The 16,845-nt window shown below is 38.8% G+C and overlaps 1 protein-coding gene across 7 annotated transcripts in view; it reads right to left on the bottom strand.

Annotated features, from left to right (window-relative positions):
- UTRN (utrophin) overlaps positions 1 to 16,845 on the bottom strand; it is a 585,431-nt gene that overhangs the window by 119,843 nt on the left and 448,743 nt on the right. For all 7 annotated transcript variants that reach the window (XM_055134486.1, XM_055134485.1, XM_055134487.1 and 4 more), the window contains one exon: positions 3,480 to 3,748. In XM_055134486.1, coding sequence (XP_054990461.1) covers positions 3,480 to 3,748 — 269 coding nt within the window. The remainder of the gene's footprint in view (positions 1 to 3,479; positions 3,749 to 16,845) is intronic.

Here is a 16,845-nt window from a genome sequence, read left to right as displayed (position 1 = left end):
GGGGTTTAAGAGGGGGGGGCGCGTTTTAAAATGATTTCAGGCCTGCTCTGTGTTCAAGCACAAAGAGCCAATTTATCACATTTCTGCTGCTCCTTCCTATAGGAGAATAAAAGTCTATGTAGTCTCCCTTGCTCTAAAAACAGAAACATCTGCTAGCGTTAATGGTGATGATTGGCAACCTGTTGGCAGATGTGAATCCGATACCCATCTCCTGCCAGAAGGTGTGTGCTCTGTAAATAATGATTAAGGATAATTTTAGGGAGCTAAAATTATTTCATCACTCCAGAGATTTGTTTCCAGTTGTTCTGGTATATTTAATAATATTTACCAAGAATCAGTGCTTATTTTCCTTTACCTCTGGCATCAGTAGGATTGGTGTGTACTTCAAAGCACATGCAAAATAGTCCGCACGTTGTAGCCACCTCATTTGGCTTAATGAAACTTGTTTTGTTTCTCCTGACAAGGTGTTAAAGTGTTCTAGTCCACAGTTTATGCTTTTCTCATAATTAATAATTGCATTTTCTTAATGTTTCTCTTAAAAAGAAATTTGAACAAAAAGACTGCGATGTGGAGGTACATAATTTCCTTAATTAAACAGGATTAACAACTCTAAGCTTTTAAACTTTTATAATCCCTAAAGTTTTCATTTGTGCTCAAACTGGAACCACCCCTATATTTAAAATGAGTATTTTCAAATTCATATGCATAAATTCTTATTCCAAAAGGCATTTTTGTGTGGACGAAGAGAAGTGTAAACCACTCACTTAAATTTTTTCAGTGTCTAAAAACCATATTTTAAAATATGAGAAGTATATACCTTCCAAAGGGTCTGTCCTTAAAGGCTATGTTTTTTATTGGTTGTTTCATACTCAAATCCTTCCACTGAAATGGGTTTAATGGTATGAATTATAGCAAAGCCTGCTTAATTCACTGCATTGCCGAAAAGATGCATGTTTCCAATGCAATAAGACAGTTATCAGTACTTTTGACTTAAACATTTTGTTTTAAAGTGCAATACTTCACACAAAGAATGATATCTCTCTCTCTCTCTCTCTCTCTCTCTCTCTCTCATATGTGGGATAGAATGAAACATAGTAGGGAGGGAACTAATGCCAAAGGCAGCAAAAAACTGCTGACTAGTTTTTCTGTAGGAAACAAACCACAGAAAGAGGAAGAGGGAGAGAGCACAGAGAGAGGGATGCTGGAATGAAAACGGTTTAGGAAAATGGACACAGGGCCGGGGGCTGTGGGGTTGGAATGCATTATGCACCATTAACAGCATTGTAAGCCACAGTGCCAAAAATAAAACTTACATTAAAATAAATATTTATTTTTGAAAGTGTTGGATTCTGTTGCAAAGCTGTGCTGAATTACATTAGTGTGAATAAATGAAAAGAACAGCAAGAGAATATCAGTTCTACCACTGACTGCATGGGCTTGAGTCATATCTGCAGTTTTGTCATTGGTAAAAGGGGCATAATAATACCTCTTTTCTTGGCTTGGTACAAAGATTAAGAGAAACATGTGAACCGACTAAAAACAGTTCTTAGAACCGTATGTCTTGATACAAACTTAGATTCTGATGACTACATTAACTCGTAAGTTGCTCCACTATTTCATTACTTCACAAGTCTTCTCTTCCTATTCAACCATGGGCATATAAGTGCAGTGTCTACACGCAAATACATATATAATTTTCAATAAAAAGAAAATAGGGGCCAGAGAGGTAACAGCTGGTCTTTGCCTTGCATGTGACAGTCCTGAGTTCACTCCCTGGCATACCTGATGTTACCTTGAGACCCATCAGGAATGTTCCCTGAGCACTGCTGGGTGTGGCTCCAAAACCAAAAAAAAATTAAGACTCATAAAAAATACAGCATTGAAAATAAAATATTATGATAGATATTATTAGTGTAACATCCTATCACTTTTTACTGGTTCTTCTTGAATTTGACTCACCTAATATATACTTTACTGTGTAACTATAGATCATATTATACATGAATATTGTTATTTATATCTTTCATTATCTGTATTTCATGTTTTTTGGCTGTGTTTTAGACCATGAGAGCCCAAAAGGGTTACTAACTTTAATACAGGGCTATTTCTGACTATAAGTACATTTTATAGCTAAACTAATCCTGCAATGACCTGCTTAGACAATATGGTAAAAATCTATAGATACCATTTCCACATAGATCAGTATGCTTTAGATTAATCTTCTAAATGTAATTACTAATGTATAGAACATCTAGAGTAGGGCTGGAGGGATAGCACAGTGGTAGGATTTTTGCCTTGCACTCGGCTGACCGGGATTCGATTCCTTCTCCCCTCTCAGAGAGCCTGGCAAGCTACTGAGGGTATCTTGCCCACACGGCAGAGCCCGGCAAGCTATCCGTGGTGGATTCGATATGCCAAAAAATAGTAACAACAAGTCTCAAAATGGAGATGTTACTGGTGCCCACTTGAGCAAATTGATAAGCAACGGGATGACAGTGACAGTGACAGAGTAGGGAGAAATCACAGATTGCAACCGTTGGGTGCGGTTCAATCCAGATTGTGAAAAACACTATTAGACAATTCTGTATCTTCCACAAACAGAACACAAACAAAGCAAACCAAAAAGGGGAAGACAGGAGAGAAGGAAAACCTGGAGATTAAGAAAGACTTTAAAGGAATACTTACAAAATAATTTCTAATTTTCAGGGATCACAGTTGGGTGCAAAAATATGAAGCAAAATAAAAGTGACGAATATAAAGCCACACCCATGGTAATTTGGGGTGGGGATGGGGAGTCCTAAATGTGAGGGAAATGTGGAAAACATCTTTCACGACTTGGAAGTTCTGGATCATGATTCGATGAGAATATTAAAGATGATGTAACATTCCCAACTAGTAACTTATATATGGGGCTTTCTCCAGCTGGGTTAATTTAACCATAAAACGTGTGTGTGTGTGTGTGTATGTGTGTGTGTGTGTGTGTGGTGGGGAGGGGAGGATAACTTAACCATAAATCGTGTGTGTGTGTGTGTGTGTGTGTGTGTGTGTGTGTGTGTGTGTGTGGTGGGGAGGATAATTTAACCATAAAACATGTGTATGTGTATGTGTGTGTGGGTGTGTGGTGGGGAGGGGAGGATAATTTAACCATAAAACGTGTGTATGTGTGTGTGTGTGTGTGTGTGTGTGTGTGTGTGTGTGTGTGTGTATCTTCCAAACTGCTCCATAGGCCCAGAGGCCACTTCGACTGGAACGTTCAGAACTTGGGCCCAACTGATGTACTACCATGTGGGCCCTGTAGGGGCCACCAGGTCACAAGCTCTTGCTCAGCAAGGGAGCTGGCAGCCAAAGCATGGGGTGCTGGGCATCAACTTCATGTCCCCGTGCATGCAAGGACACAGCCTGGCTCCTGAGTTAGCTTCCTCCCCAACACCCTCACAAATCCTTTCTACGAACACCTCATCTACGGCAGTGATGCTGACCATGGTTTTCTCAATGTGGTCCTGAAGTGAGTCAATGAGCAAATCTCCCACGGGCTTCCATCCGTTCCTCACAGCCTCGGCCTCCTTCAAGTCAGCGTCCAGGTCATCCATGGCTCCCTGCAGGTCTCTGAGCTTCTCCAACGCCTTGTCCACTTGCTTCTGCCAACTGTTCGTCACTGCATTGAGACTTTCCCACTTCTCTTTGACTTCAGAAGACTGTTTGCGCATGGTTTTGGCAATCTTTTGGGCTCTCTCCTCAGGAGTCAATTCTGAAATTAAAAATAGAGCTATATTTAGAAGTGTGATCCACTCGATGTTCTTCAAACCGAGTGCAAGTTCCAACTTTTGAGGGGTTTTTATCTGGGAAGAGAGGGTTTTATACAAGTCAGGATAAGAAAAACATTCTCTACTTCTGTTGCTAAATTCTCTACTATTTCTCTAAATAAGAAAACAGTGATTTGGTTTAATGGGTAGATCTGTGGATTTGTTAACTTTTGAATTTTAATGTTTTTTCAAACCCTGAACTAGAGCAGAAAAACTCTAGAGTGAAAAAATTTTCCTTTAACATAAACTTGGTTATATAAATTCCAGACAGTTTTTTTTTTAAAACTTCATTGCCCCCAAGATAAATGCTGAATTTAATTAGGAGGGGAAAAAAAGCTTTAAGTTATGAAGAAAAATTCTGAGAAAATGTGATTAATTTATTGTGGTCTTAAAATATGTAATTGAAGACAAATAGCATATCTTAGATACTTCATCATGGCTAAGTCTGTTTGGCAGTTCATCTTTAACACAGGGTTTTTTCTTAGCTGGGAATTTTAGCATCTTTAATACAAGGTGCTTTTTGTAGCTGGGACTTTCAGCATGCTTAGAAGCATGTCAACAATAAGATAGTAAGATTTCAAGAATCACACTTTAGCAAGAATTCCTAAATACTTAATGGCATACGGAAGGGTGGAGGGGGGATTGTTTTAGAATGTCTCAAATAAGGTTTAATTTTTTTCAGATTAAAAAAAAATGGGATTACATACAAGACCCTGCTACAATTCCAGAGGTAGGAAAAAAGATTCCATCAGGAAGACAAAAGATACAGACAGATATTAAGTCAAGTTAAATGCTAAGGGTCAGAAACAGAAAAATGAGAAGCTGATAAGACAAGGGTGAAATAATCTACAGACACAGGTCAGATGCTTTGAAAGCAAGTTACACGGATCTCCACCTAAACTGGATCTCACTACCCTCCATATCTGAGGATGTCCCTTTTCCTTTAACTGGTTTGATGATTGTGCCACATGTCTATGGAATGAGGCAGTTCATAAACACAATCAAGCTATGCTGCACATAAGTTTTGTAGAGAAATGTCTATTCCCACTTAGCAAGAGGCCTGTTAAGAGGGAAGGCTAGAGGGAGGGAGTACGAAGAGAACCCGGGAACACGGGTGGAGAGAGGCTGACACTGGTGGTAGGATCAGTGCTACAACAGTGTATGTCTAGGAATAACTCTGTAAATCATGGTGCTTTCATGTATTTTTTTTGCAAAAGAAATACATATTCTCCATGATTAAATCCCACCATGGATTTTCATTTACATTAGCAATATCCACCTAGCCTCAAAACTTCTCACATTATGCAAAATGAACTCAAGTTCATTATACTTCCTATTCAGATGAATTTTTAAAATGGAATGAAGGCAGCTTTACTAAGCTATTATTTCCATACTTCATGTAAATTTGTCTGCCTAGCTGTCTTTATTTAAATTTTATAAAGGGCCAGAGCAACAGAATAGCGGGAAAGCTATTTGCCTTGCATGCAGCTGGCCTGCATTTGACCTGCAGACCCTCATATAGTCCCCCCAAGTTTTGCCAAGGGTGATCCCTGAGCACAGAATCAGAAAGAAACTCTGAGTACAATTGGGTGTGACCCCCCCTCCACACACAAAGAACTATTAAGCAGTCAAAAGGGACAGAAGATATACTTTTGTTTAAAGAAATGTCCAGAAAGTTTGTGAACCAAATAGAATATAACAAGTTTAGCGCTCACAGAATAATTCTGGGTCAGGCTGCTGACCAGCTGAAGTTCCAAAGAGACTTTAACAACCCCTCGGTAAATGAAATGACTGCAAAAGAAATATTATGCTTGGTAGATGGAAACTGAATATACCAGTTGAACATAAATCAGGAAAAAAAGTGAATTAAAAACCCAGCTTCAAAGAATGCTTAAGCTTGGATATAGTCCAGCTCAATGGTTGGGGGAAGAACTGAAGGGAAAAGTCTTAAACAAGCCAAGCTGTAAGGATTCTTTGGGACATAAGAAATGACAGTGGAAAGTAAGGCATATTATTAGAAAAGCAAACTTAATTTAAATCCCTGTCGTTTCTAGGTATTATTAAATGATCATTTTATAATGTGAATATTAATGCATTTTCATATAAATCTATAAGGCTATGTTTAAGATAAAAAAACAATCTCAATATTATGATGATGACAAAAGGAAATCAACCATTTTTATGATGACAACACATGTGTTTGTTAATAAGTCACTTGAAGTCTTTCCAAGAGATTTGTAAAGTTTTCATGTTTCACTGACTTTCGTAAAAGAAAAAGTTTCTATTTAAGAACAGGTAAGTACACTATGATGGTCTTCCTTGTTCTGAGATGATTAGTAAATACTCTGGCAAGGAAACACCAAGTTCTTTGGAGAAGAAGGGCAAAACAATCCACATTGGCTCCATCTTTTTATCTTTACTGAATGCAAAATCTTTTCACTGACAGTCCTTTTGTAGTATTTATTAAATGCCCACTCAAGCAGCTACTCAGAAGAAAAGCAAAGCTTTCCCACTCAAGTCACCTTCTGTTTGCCAGGAAGGGAACATTAATTCATCACAGAGTCAGAATTAAGGTACGTCCTATAGCCCTAACAATCTCAATTTGATACAGACTCCAAACCAAGAGCAGAAGGAAGTGCCAAGGCACACAAAACCTTGAGGAAGTTTTCAAAACAGGCAAAAAGAAATACTGAGATATATTTTGGGGGTAAGCAGATAGGACAACAAACTAAAACAGAAAAAATATAAAGGATAAAAAATGAATAGAAGTATAATGAAAGAAAAAATATATGTACTCTTGTTGTCATATTCATATCCCAAATACAGCAACAGATATATACATACCTTTAGGTGAGCCAGGCAAGCTACTGAGAGTATCCCGCCCACACGGCACAGCCTGGCAAGCTACCCATGGCGTATTCAATATGCCCAAAACAGTAACAATAGGTCTCGTTCCCCTGACCCTGAAAGAGCCTCCAATCGCTGGGAAAGATGAGTAAGGAGAGGCTGCTAAAATCTCAGGGCTGGGAGGAATAGAGATCTTATTGGTGCCCGCTCTAGTAAACTGACAAAAAACAAGATGACTGTGATACAGTGATACTCTTGTTGGATGGTTGTTGGTTTTAAGATGCTGATCCAAAGAACCTATCCCCAATCCTGAACTTTTTGGTAGAGGTGAGGGAAAAAGCTTCCTAAGTGTGAGGTGAACTGAGCCCAGCAGGCCTCTGGGCTTACAAACTGATTTCTCAAGTACTGCTAAAGTACAACACATTTCCACTCCAGTGCACTGTTCATTCCCACTCATTGCAGAAGACCAGAGGGTAAAGGAAGACCAGGGAGTATAAGAAGCTCAAGAAGATAATATAATTTGCATCTGAAGAGGGAGACTAAAGGAGGATAATCTGAAAAAAAGAGGAAACAGCAGAACTTAGAGACAATTCTCAACCAGAAGTGTTTCACCTACCACTTCTGTACCACACATTGTGTGCAATTGTGTGCAAATTCATGCAAGTGTGCTTTGGAGGAATGAGTGTGTCAGTGGGCCTGGGGAGGTTATTTTTCTCTGCCTTTATTTCCTTAAGTCCTTCCCATTTAAAAGTGTGGGTAGGGAATGGGGCAACTGAATCTATCAATTCCTCCCTCTCCCCTCCTCCCTCCTTCTCTCTTTTTTGCGGGGGGGGGGGAGGGGGGGAGAAGGTATAGGGGCAGGTCACATCCAGCGGTGCTCAGGGCTTACTTACTCCTGGCTCTGTGGCCAGGGATCACTCAGGCAGTGCTCAGGGGACCATATGCAAGGTCAGGAATTTCACTGGGGTCAGTGTTGTGCAAGGCCAGCACCTTAACTTATACCATTTCGCAGGTTCAACTATCATTTCTTTACTGTGTTAAAGCATATTTAAGGAAGACTATTAAACTTATCCTTTGAAAAAGATCAAGGAAGAGAAGCAGAAAGAGCAAGGAATGATCAATTAACCCAGAAGCTTACTCTCTTGTCTAATTTTTATTTAGTCTTAAAAAATGTTCAAAACCAATTGAAAGGCATACCATGCCTCCCATGGGGAGGAGAGTTCCACCTGAGTCACTGGAAAACAGGCCTTAATTGGACCAAAATTCAGGATTAAAGAATCCCTGCTGCTTCCATCTTGCCTATGTTCATGGATATTTCAATGACATTCATCCCACTTTTAACAAAAGAGAAGATTTTTTTTTTTCATGTGGGGAAAATATTTGCAGACTGAGCTGTTTTATTTCTAAGGAAACAAAGGTTCCATACACCCTAAAGAAATCTCTACAGTAGAACAAAAATCCCCCTTGGTGAGCTTATGCAAAAATACTTTTCAAATAAGAAAATAATAATAGGGGCTGGAGCAATAGCACAGCGGGTAGGGCGTTTGCCTTGCACGCGGCCGACCCGGGTTCGAATCCCAGCATCCTATATGGTCCCCTGAGCACCGCCAGGGGTAATTCCTGAGTGCAGTGCCAGGAGTAACCCCTGTGCATCGCTAGGTGTGACCCAAAAAGCAAAAAAAAAAAAAAATAATAATAATAATAATAATAAAGTTATTTCTTCCATGAAGTAATGATAAAAATCTATTAGAATCAGCTGAGTATTATTTCCAAAGCATATTTCCTGTGTATTATGATTTATTTTTCAAGTGTGGTACTGATTTTCTATTTTTAGATGCTAAGAGCTTATATCATGCAGATTTCATTTCTCTTATTTAAGATTGGCAAGACAGGGGAGTGGATTTGTCTTATCCCTAGATCCCTTTACTGAGTTAGATGTTCAGGCAAATGGATGATGAAGCCATGGTGGTTACTGATTGTGGTTTACAAATTGTTTCACTGAGTCAGGTGAAAAGTATGAAGTCTGACTGGTCCAGAGATTGGTATGCCCTCAATATACATATTACTGAACTGAATTGGTCTGAATGGATATTTGGCTTTATCCTTCATTGAGAATATTCAACCTTATCATTTTAAGTAGAAATCTTTCAACTTACATTTTCTCCCTCCTTTCAATGCAAGAGTTATCTAATTAAAGGTATCTATTATTTTTTAAATCAGATAAAGCAAAAGAAAAAGAAAGATAAACCTTACAAATTCAAGTATGATGTTTTCAAGTATCTTATTTGCCCTTTTGTATGTATTTGTAATCTCATCATTTTATTCCCTTAAGAATAAAAGGAAATATTAACGGGCCGGAGAGATAGCAAAGCAAGGTAGGGTGTCTGCCTTGCACACAGCCAACCCGCAGCCGACCCGGGTTCCCGGGTTCGATTCCCGGCACCCCATATGGTCCCTCAGGCACTGCCAGGAGTAATTCCTGAGTGTCGAACCAGGAGTAACCCCTGAGCATTGCTGGGTGTGACCCAAAAAGCAAAAAAAAAAAAAAAAAAAAAGAAGAAGAAAAGGAAATATTAAGATAAAAATGTAGAAAAGATATTATCCAAAAGCCATTTTCACTTTTATATACTTTGGAGCAAGAAAATGTAGAAGGGCCAGAGAGAGAGTGCAATGGTTAGGTCATTTGCCTTGAACCCAGGTTCAATCCTCAGCATCCCATAAAGTCCTCAAGCATCGCCTGGAGTGATTCCTGAGTGCCAAGCCAGGGGTACAGGAGTATCCCCTGAGCACTGCTGGGTAGGGACCAAAAACAAAAACAAAAACAAAACAAACAAAAAAAAGGAGATACTGTACCACTTGTAAAACTAAAACTAACTAGTTAGATGATCATAAATCTATCCCTGATCTTTTTGAACCTCATCAACAAGCATCTTTTAAGAAAATCATGGACATCTGCTAGATACACAGAAAGAACTCAATTAAGGTTAATTCTTTGATATTTTCTATAATTTTTATTAGTAAATTTAGGAGGTTTAGATGTCTCTAGAAATGTTTTTGCATAAGCAAAGCAAGTTGATAGACCAAAAAAATTCAGAATAACAAGGCACAGCCATATTCTTACAGATCCCACTTGCTTTTTCTCCCTCACCTTCCCTCATTGTCTCTACTCCTCCCTCTCTGCTTATAGACAACGTTGCTTCTGCTCAAAGTGATGTAGAACATATTCTTCAAAATTTTTGATTAAATTGTTAAAATCAAAGTACCTTTTTTGTAATGATGAGTTTTAGGAGGACCCTTCTCACATCCTGTCCTCTATAATGACTAATGACAATTTATTATGAACCAGATAATAAGCACATCATCAAGTGCCATCATCTGACTGCTGTAATGTTTCTAATTATGTTCATCTAATAAATTATAAGCATGACAATAGTAACAGCTACTCAAAGCAGATTAACCATCGAACGTGTAGCCTAACTTTCTTTAGAGATGTGGTAATAATACAGACCTATCTACAATGGCAAAGTATTCTCAAAAGTGTCAAAGGAAAAAAATCAGTAAACAGATACAATTAGAGAAAATAAAGAATGCCACAGTAAAATGCTTTAGGAAACATTTTCCATAAACACCAACATGTATGGGATTAAGAACAAAAGGAAAAATGGAGAGGAACTAGGTGTAACAGTCCTCAGAGAGAAAGATAAATGGCACCTCTAACCATAAGCCAACACATTTGAAGCTTTCCTCTTCTTATAAATTGAGACAAACTAAATAAACCCAGAGCTGAGCTGAGGATGGGATGGAGAGAGGCCAACAACATCGCTAAGGAAATTATTAGATGTAGCAGAAAGACCCTGGAACAAAACAAGCAAAGCGACTTGAGATCCAAAATCTGATGCCTAAGTGTCCTCAGACTGAGGGTGGTTTTGTAATTTATTCAAGTTACTGAGGCATGCTGGACAATAGCAGAGAGGTCTCTGGTATCAGTAGGGTATATACGACAGAGAATGGGAGTTATAGCAAGTTGTAGGTACATTTTATTTATTGCTTGTCCCCTTAGCATCTAGACTGCACCTGGCACCGGGTAAACACTCAATAGGTACTTGTTTAGGAATGAATAGATTTCTACATGATATCTTTAAATTGAGGACTATTTTCCTCTTTCTCCTTCAACAATCAAAGGACAAGGGCCTTGGATGAAAAGTCTTCCATTTCTTGCCACACTACTGCAACTCTCTCTCCCCAGGCTGTTCCTTGCTGAATGGAGCAGTTAATAATTAATCAAGCTACCAAAGAAGGCATGGACTTTCTCCCCAAGCCCTGCCATTCTTTTAAAACAAGTGTGTCTTATGCTTATGTATAGCCCAAATAAGTGAGGCATTTACATGCCTAGGAGATTTTATGCCTATGGCCAAGATTACACTTTTTAAATTACAGCAAGCATTGGAATTCATTCTTAACGATTTCAGTTTTTCCAAAAGGGACAACAAACAAAATTAAAAAGTACTGCACTACATAAAGAATTTATTTTTATTTTTAAATCAGAAAGCAACATTCCAGATGTTGTGTGTACAATAAAATACGCCATGAGAAATATTGCCATCTTTTTTATGAGGCAAATGTGATTTGTGGGTGGATATAAGAAAGTCTGTAGAACCTAACAGATGGTGACCAATTAATTTAAAATGTTTTGTCCACCAAATTAACCTTTGTTATAATATAATTTTTCATCAAGAATGTTCAGTTGTTTATCTGAGTCTGACTTCATTAGTATCTGGTACATATTAGCAGACAAAAAAATGTTTTTAAAAGTTTTGCCCAGTCAATGGGTTTACTCAGTTATATTTTAAGATAGTGTAAAACTAGATTCATTATATCCATACAGACATTATGTAATTTGGGAAGGACCACATAGCTGCCTTGTAGTTAAGACCATTAGAAAACAAAGTACCATGTGCGCGCACATACATACACACATACACACACACACACACACACACACACACATTGCTTTTCATGAATTACAACTTAATCTAATTTGAACTTAAGAAGCTAATTAAATTAGTTCCTGGGTCTACAGTCCTGAAAGCAATCATTTACCTTTCAAGTTTTCATATGAAAATTTAAGACAGAGTCTAATATTGCCTCAGCACCTTTCACTCTGTTAGGAAATCAGTGAACTGACGGGTCATTCCATTAAGAAGCCAAGCATTTCAGCACACAAAGAGAACAGTAAAAGGAAAAGTTAAACATTCTGAACTAATTTAAAGATTGTATGATTTTTAAAAAAGCAGACGACAGAGAAAACAAATTCTGGTTCCTCCAGATTATCTTGACAGCCTTATGATGACTGGGGTTCTTAGGACCGAGTACTGTGTGTAAGAGCATCAGGCTGAGTGACACAAACCTGGCTTGGTGTGTCGGTTTTACACCAACTCTCAAAGTCTCGGTTTTCCAAAGGTCACACGATGCTCACCAGATTTGCATTTCCAAGCCGGCTATGAGGTCTAGAGGCGACAAAGCCAGTGAGGAGCTTGGTACAGTGCCGGGCACACAGTAAGTGCCTGTAAATGTTGGCTCACTATAAACGTCTCTGGTAACTAACATTCCTGTTTTCCTTTGTGGGTACTGATTGTTCCTCTATCAACAATTATGTTCATAAGTTGTTGCTCAGCCCCTCAGACTAAAAGCTCCGCATAACTCAAGCTAGATCCATCATCAGAGGCCTCTCTCACTGGGTCTGATGAAGGACTATCCATCCCTGCTAGGAGGGTAGGAGAGAGCGCTCACGGGCAAACTAAGAAAACAAAAAAGAGGCAGAAGAAAGGCGTTGGCATTCCATCCCTGCAACCAGCTGTGTCTGGCTCACGCTGCAATTTCATTACGGGGAGTAACACATTGCCCTTCGTGCTCAGAATTATAGAAGTTGGGTATCTGTCATTTACTATAAATGGGATTCTAATTAATAAAGCTATTAGTAGGGGGGGTATCTGATTTGGTTTTGCTTTTTTTTAAACCATTTTACATTTTCTATTAAAGAACTATGATTTACAAAGTTATCTACAGTGGAGTTTTAAGCATGTGCTATTTCAACACCAATCCCACCACCAAGATGGAACGTTTTTCGAAACAACATGTATTGGTTTTATTAGCCTAATTATATCGATTAGGTTATGTAAAAATGTGGTCTTATTTAATGAGATGCTATTATAACTGCCAATTTTGTTCCGAGTTGTACTGAGAATTAGAAAAAAATTAATTTCTAGCAAACTATATGATCATTTTAAATTTTTATTCATTTAATGATAATTATATTTGCACAAGTTTGCTAACACAGATAAAAGGGCTGATATATATGGGTGGAAAAAGCATACTGAAAATATTAATACTTTTATAAAATATATGAGATCTCACATAAGGAAAGTTGCTTGAAATAACTGATTTACTAAAACAAGTATTTAAATGTTTAGGAATGGAGATTTATTATGGGGTTAAGGCTCTTATATTACATGTAGCTGACCCTGGTTTAATCCCCAACACCATATGTGGTCCCTTAAATACTACTAAGGGTGATCCCTGGATAATCCCTTAGCAATGCTAGTTGTGGACCAAAACACACAAAAAAAAAAAAAACAGAAAAAAAATGTTCAAGGGGCAGAGAGATAGTACAAGGGTTAAGGCACAGTCTTGGTTGTTCCATCTCTGGCACCATGCGGTGCCCCAAGTGTTATGGGGTGCAGACCTGGGAACCCCTGAGCATGGCCAGGGTGGCCTGGGGAATCCCCAGTACCCTAGACAAGAAGCACTGCATCCTTGAACCCACACACTGAACTGTAGGCCCCTGATGTCTACACATGCATCTTCGTTGTACAACTGTATGGTTTACAAGAAACTCGAATCTGGAACTGAGGCCAGCTGTGAGAGGATGAAGGAAAGGGGAGACACCAAGAAGCATCCGTGCAGGGTTAAGCGACTGTAGAGGCTGAAGAAGCAGGAGGCTGATGGTCAATGACCAGAGAGAAAAGAGATTAAAATAAAGAAAGGATTTAAAAGCCAGCACTGAACTAGGGGTTAAGAAAAGTAAGAAACAGATAAGCTCAGCCAGCTCCATGACTAATCTCGGAGAGACGCCACGGCTGTGTAGCCACAGGTAGGCTGGTTCTCTGGGCCCAGATCTGGGAGGCTTCCTGGGGACAGTGGGGCATTGAGTCCCAGTCCTTCCAGAAGGCCCAGCGCTCCACCACCCCCAACTTCCTCTGCCTGCAGATGGCCCAGCCCCACCACTAATCTTGGAGAGACATCTAGACAGCCGCTCGATAGCTCCAGACTCACAGCAACCCAGCCCAGTAGGATCACAGCGAATTAGACGGAAAAGCTGCATGACAGCGCACTACGCTCAATGAGTGGAAACAGTAACACAGAGGGTTCAACGAGCACGCAACAGCTCAGTAAATCCTCAGACAATGACATCAGTGACGCCCTTGTGAGATATATGTTGTAGCAAGCAATATAAAGTAAATTATTCTGTGTCTGCTAAGGGGACAGGCGTGGGGGAGGGTGAGACTGGAGACATTGGCGGGGGGTGGGACGGTGGGGGGGAAGGTCACACTAGTGACGTGTCTGGGGTTGGATCCTTGAATACCTGAAACAACTCTATCATGAATAACTTTGTAAATCCTGGTGTTTTAGATTTCAATCATCACAAAATATGACATATTAGAAAAAAATAAAAGAAATAGAGACGCTTAATGCCTATTCCTGGATCTGCCCTGCAATAGCGTATGACTGTGGTCAGCATTGAAGTATTTTCTCAGCCTTTGTGGGTGTGTTAAGAAACAAAAAGCAACCACAAAAAGCAGTAACCTCACCGGTATAGCTGGGTTAAATGAAAAGTCTTTAGAAAAAGGACAAAGAAAACTCTCCAGGATAAGAAATTCATTAGTTTTTAAAAATGTACTTTGTGTTTTTATTGAATGCTATGAATATACAGAGGGCCCAGGTGTATGTCGTTATAAATCAGCACGTGATTTTATTATTATTATTATTCAATAAGACCACTACAAGTATTATTCTTTCTACTTTTTATCAGCTGCAAAGTCAGGTGATTTAAATCATATTACAAACAATTCAACTGCATTTTTTAAAAAAAGCAATTCTATGTTTAATGATACATGGTAAATCAAATTAAGTTATTCCATATTCAAGACAAGGAAACTATTGACAAACTTGCAAACTTTGGAAACTTTTGATAATTTTCAGATGAGTTTAGTTCAATTAAAAACTGCACTTTCTTAATGGTCATTTACAAGCAGAATGAATTATTCTGGGAAGCAGAATGATCTAAACAGCTACATTTCCTCCATTTTGTCCTATTTTTTTATAGTTGCCATTTTGGAAGGAAATTTACTAAAATGCCATATAAATTCCTCATTCCTTTCAACTGATTTATACTGTCTTCAAAAATGAGCAGCTCTTAATTAAATAAGCTTCAGCAGTATTTACTGTACAATTACCAACACTATGGTATTTTGTTTTGTTTTATAATTTTCATATAACCTTTTTGTAATTTTCTTTTTCCTCTTAGCTGTCAGACTGCCAGAAATCCTTTCTTACAGCCAGCCACATTCTGTTTTCTCACTTCTATTTTGCCATATACCAATAATTTACTAGAAAACAAGTTAAACTAGTTTTAACCACTATCAGAGTAAGAGGTAATCTCTCTGAGAGCAGTCTTGCTATGCTGAAAGATATCAATTTGATGAGATATCTCTCTTGGCTGCTCTGATAATTTTTCTCATTCTTTCAGATTCTCATTCTCATTATTTCAGATTCTCATTATTCTCATTCGTTCAGATTCTCAATAAATGAGAGATACATTAGGCAAGGGCAGGACCAAGTTTTAGACACACTTATAGGCACTACAGAGACAGAGAAATAACAGATTCCCAGAGAATACAGAGGAGTTAGGAGAGGAAAGTATCCTAAGAGCCATAAAACCAGAGCTGAGTGGGACAAATGAGCAGAGGTCAACCAGATGGGACAATGAGAAAACATCTGTACCTCAGGTGAGAAGGATCTCAAGAATAGGCAATGGGACCAAGATTAGCAAGATCACGAGAACTTTGGTGTTATGTAAATACTATTTTGGAACAGAGAGAACAACGAGATGATGCTATGCAGTAAAACTAAGCTTCAAATCACCGGACAGCCTTGTGAGCAGGTGAAAGAAGCAGGATTCCCATTCAGAGGCTCCTGATGTTTTTTAAACCTGGTGGGGTATGTGTCACCAGGTGAGCACATGTCAGGTCTGTGTTGTAGGCATAGTAAAGTATTGACATTGATGCAGAGAGTCAGAAAGAAATGCAACAGTCCTAGAAGAAGATAGGAAGACCTGAAATAGGGTTATAATGTTATTAGGAATGGTTAAGCATTTTAAATATTTTAAATATTTGTAGAACTGCATAGCGGGTAGGGCGTTCAATTCCTCCCTCCCTCTCGGAGAGCCTGGCAAGCTACTGAGAGTACTTCACCAGCATGGCAGAGCCTGGCAAGCTTCCCATGGCATATTTGAGATGCCAAAGACAGTAATAACAAGTCTCACAGTAGAGACATTACTGATGCCCGCTCAAGCAAATCAAGCAAATCGACAGCGCTACAGTGCAGTGCTACCCTTGAGCATAGCTCAAGCTACTAAGAAAGGCTGCAGAACAAGGAAAAAGTAGAGTAGCTACGTGAGTTGACAGGTGCTAACTAAACTTGGTGCAAATCATTTCACAACTATATATGCTATATATATATATATACATATATATGTTTCTACATATATTTACCAAATAATTAAGTCTTATACCTTAAACTAATATTAATCAATCTCCTCTATTGATCTATTGTGCATAAATAGGACAGGACAGTGGAAAGAAATGATAATAAGTATTTGGAAGAACAAAAGCACAACAGAAAAATTGTGAAACACTTTCCAGACTAGTTCAAAGAGAAGGATCCACCTTGGTAAGCCCCGGTGACACTGTCCAGAGTATAGACTCATGTGGGTTAAGGGCTGGAGCCCATGTTTTGTACATGGGAGCCTTAAATTATACGCATGGCACAAGGTCCCCCAAACATGTGGGTGTAACTCCCTCCCTCCAAACTTAAAAATATGTATTATATTGGATGGGGAAAGTCCTTATGATTTCTC

Source organism: Sorex araneus, chromosome 4 (genome assembly GCF_027595985.1).
Source record: "Sorex araneus isolate mSorAra2 chromosome 4, mSorAra2.pri, whole genome shotgun sequence".
Lineage (NCBI taxonomy): Eukaryota > Metazoa > Chordata > Mammalia > Eulipotyphla > Soricidae > Sorex > Sorex araneus.
The sequence above is the reverse complement of the archived record's forward strand: the minus strand, read 5'-3'. Positions and strand labels throughout refer to the sequence as shown.